Source organism: Acyrthosiphon pisum, unplaced genomic scaffold (genome assembly GCF_005508785.2).
Source record: "Acyrthosiphon pisum isolate AL4f unplaced genomic scaffold, pea_aphid_22Mar2018_4r6ur Scaffold_1254;HRSCAF=1734, whole genome shotgun sequence".
NCBI classification, from domain to species: Eukaryota; Metazoa; Arthropoda; class Insecta; order Hemiptera; family Aphididae; genus Acyrthosiphon; species Acyrthosiphon pisum.
Window position 1 is genome coordinate 3422 of NW_021761054.1, and position 2444 is coordinate 5865.

The 2444-nt window shown below is 25.5% G+C and overlaps 1 protein-coding gene across 1 annotated transcript; it reads left to right on the forward strand.

The window, feature by feature from the left end:
* The first annotated feature begins 7 nt into the window (after nucleotides 1–7).
* Nucleotides 8–2359, forward strand: LOC107885470. The gene is made up of 3 exons (XM_029491860.1): nucleotides 8–548; nucleotides 1862–1956; nucleotides 2050–2359. The coding sequence occupies exons 1-3, from the start codon at nucleotides 443–445 to the stop codon at nucleotides 2353–2355; spliced, it is 507 nt and encodes a 168-aa protein (XP_029347720.1). The 5' UTR covers nucleotides 8–442; the 3' UTR covers nucleotides 2356–2359.
* Nucleotides 2360–2444: the final 85 nt, after the last annotated feature.

Genomic DNA, 2444 nt, shown 5'->3' on the forward strand with positions numbered 1-2444 from the left:
TATTATGCCAATATTGTTATAATTCATAGGTCATGTAGGAAAGAAATTTTTAAAATCAAGAGAAAGGAAAGCAGCTGCGCTTAAAAAAAGAAGGCAGTTGTTTCCTAAGAAAAAATTGTTTTTGAAAAAATCGCGCGGTGCAGATGAACATTACGGCTTAGCTGAACCTCTTCTAGATGAATACTCTTTACATGACATCGAAGAGAAAAAAACATATTTTTTGCATTCAATCACATTGAATGAAAATGCAAGGCAACAGTTGGAGTTAGAAACAAGAGAACAAGCAGCATGTCAAAAATGGCATATTGAACGAAAAAACCGTATTACTGCTTCTAACTTTGGCCGAATTTGTAAACGAAGATCAACAACCTCGTGCAAGTCTTTGGTTTATGATTTATTGTACAGATATTTTTCTTCAGCCGCAACTGACTATGGAAAAACAATGGAATCAATCGCTATACAATGTTTGGAAACTACATTAGGCCAAAAAGTTTCTTCTTGCGGTCTAATAGTTGATCAATCTATTCCATACTTTGCTGCTTCACCAGGTGAGACATAGTCTTTAACTTTTTATAAATTATAAAATATTCATAAATTTAATATAATACAAAGACATTTAATTATAGACATGCAAACCTATCAATAATTAAATAAAATATGTTTACATGGTTTATTGTCGTTACAAAACAAAATTTAAATAATATAAATTATATACATATTTATTTATATTCTTTTTCCTTATATTTGTTTTTAATTTTTACTTTTTTGAATGAAAACATACAGTTTTAGTTTCATATTCTAAAGCTGAATATTAATCTTAGTATTTCGGTACTTAAAAATCAAATTTAGGACAAGTATTTCTATTATGAGTTAAAAGTATTTAAAGTTTATATAAATGGATGAGTATAAAAAAAAAGTGGGCTAGTGGGTGTTGCTCTGCTGTCCAGTAGGTCACAAGTGGGTCACTGTAAAGGATGGTGTTAAATTTGAATTCAATGATATAATAATATAATTCTACTAAAAAAACGATTCTGAGCGAAGACGATCAGTCGCCTATGGTATTACTAAGTACCTACCTATATTTGATGATATTATTGTGAATAAAGTAATTTATATATAATCTATTTACGTGTAACCTTATTTTACATTTCAGTCTTTAGATATAAAAGTTGATCATTTTATAATTTTTTAACTACAAGTCTACAACATAATTATTAAATTTTAAATTGATAAATTTTGTCAAAGTTAGAACTTTAAATGTTAATAAAAAAATTGTGCCTGTATTTTTAATATTTTCAACTGCTATTGTAGCAATATATTAGGAGCCTTGTATTACATTTTCACGCATTTTTATCCAACAAATAAAATTTTATTGACACTTTATTGCTTGAAAAAAAAAATAAAAAAATAAAAACTGACAATGTCCGTAAATAGCTAAAAAAGAGCTTAATTTTTTTTTCATGGGGCTTTTGAAAACGACTGGAAAATTTTTACTTTTCACCCCCAAAATACCAATTATAGATTCACTTTCCTATCAAAAAAGATCCTGTTGAAGAAAATCTAATCACTTTTTCTGTCTTAAAAGAGGATGACAAACACAAAAAAAAAACTAAAAAAAAAACCAACATAATTGTAAAATCAATACATTTATCGCTCCGCTCAGAATCTTAAATATCGTAATATATATATTTTTAAAAATGTTATTTTATAACTACCTACTCGAAACCATGTAACATTGTTTTCAAAAAGTTTAACACTTTTTGAAATAATGAGTGTCTTACGTTAAAATTTAGATTAGTAGGAAACAGTATAGTATATTTTTTTATACATTTAGTCATATATTTACATTTTTAATTAATAGATGGACTGATTGGAGATGACTGTCTGGTCGAAATTAAATGTCCTTATTCTGCTAAAGACCATACAACCATCATTGATGCTATAAATGACAAAAAAGTAAGATATATATATAATATCATTTATCATAAATAAAAATACCAAATTTTAATATACCTTTATGTACCTATATTAAAACCTTACATTTTTCAGATTAAATGTCTTAAAATTAATAAAAAATCAAATGAACCAGAATTAAAGAGAACTCATGATTATTACTATCAAATTCAAGGGCAATTGCATATAACCAAAAAAAGTTATTGTTATTTTGTTGTATTCTCTGAAAATTGGATACACATTGAAAGAGTTGTATATAATGATGAATTTTGGCAAAACGAAATGTGCACTAAGTTAAAAAGGTCGGTATTCAAAATATTATTATTATTAAAAAATAGTAATAATAATAAAACTATTTTTATAGTATTATTACAAATAAAACACTACCTACATGATTATTGAATGTATTAGTTTAAGACAAGTATACATATAACGATTTTATATAAAATAAGAAATTGTCTAATAATATTAAAATAATAATAATTGATTTT

Bases quoted from the DNA above. Each gene is read 5' to 3' on its own strand.
- LOC107885470 (XM_029491860.1), top strand. From the start codon at position 443: ATGGAATCAATCGCTATACAATGTTTGGAAACTACATTAGGCCAAAAA. The intron at 549-1,861 runs GTGAGACATAGT...TTTAATTAATAG, and splicing joins ATACTTTGCTGCTTCACCAG to ATGGACTGATTGGAGATGAC. The intron at 1,957-2,049 runs GTAAGATATATA...TACATTTTTCAG, and splicing joins ATGCTATAAATGACAAAAAA to ATTAAATGTCTTAAAATTAA.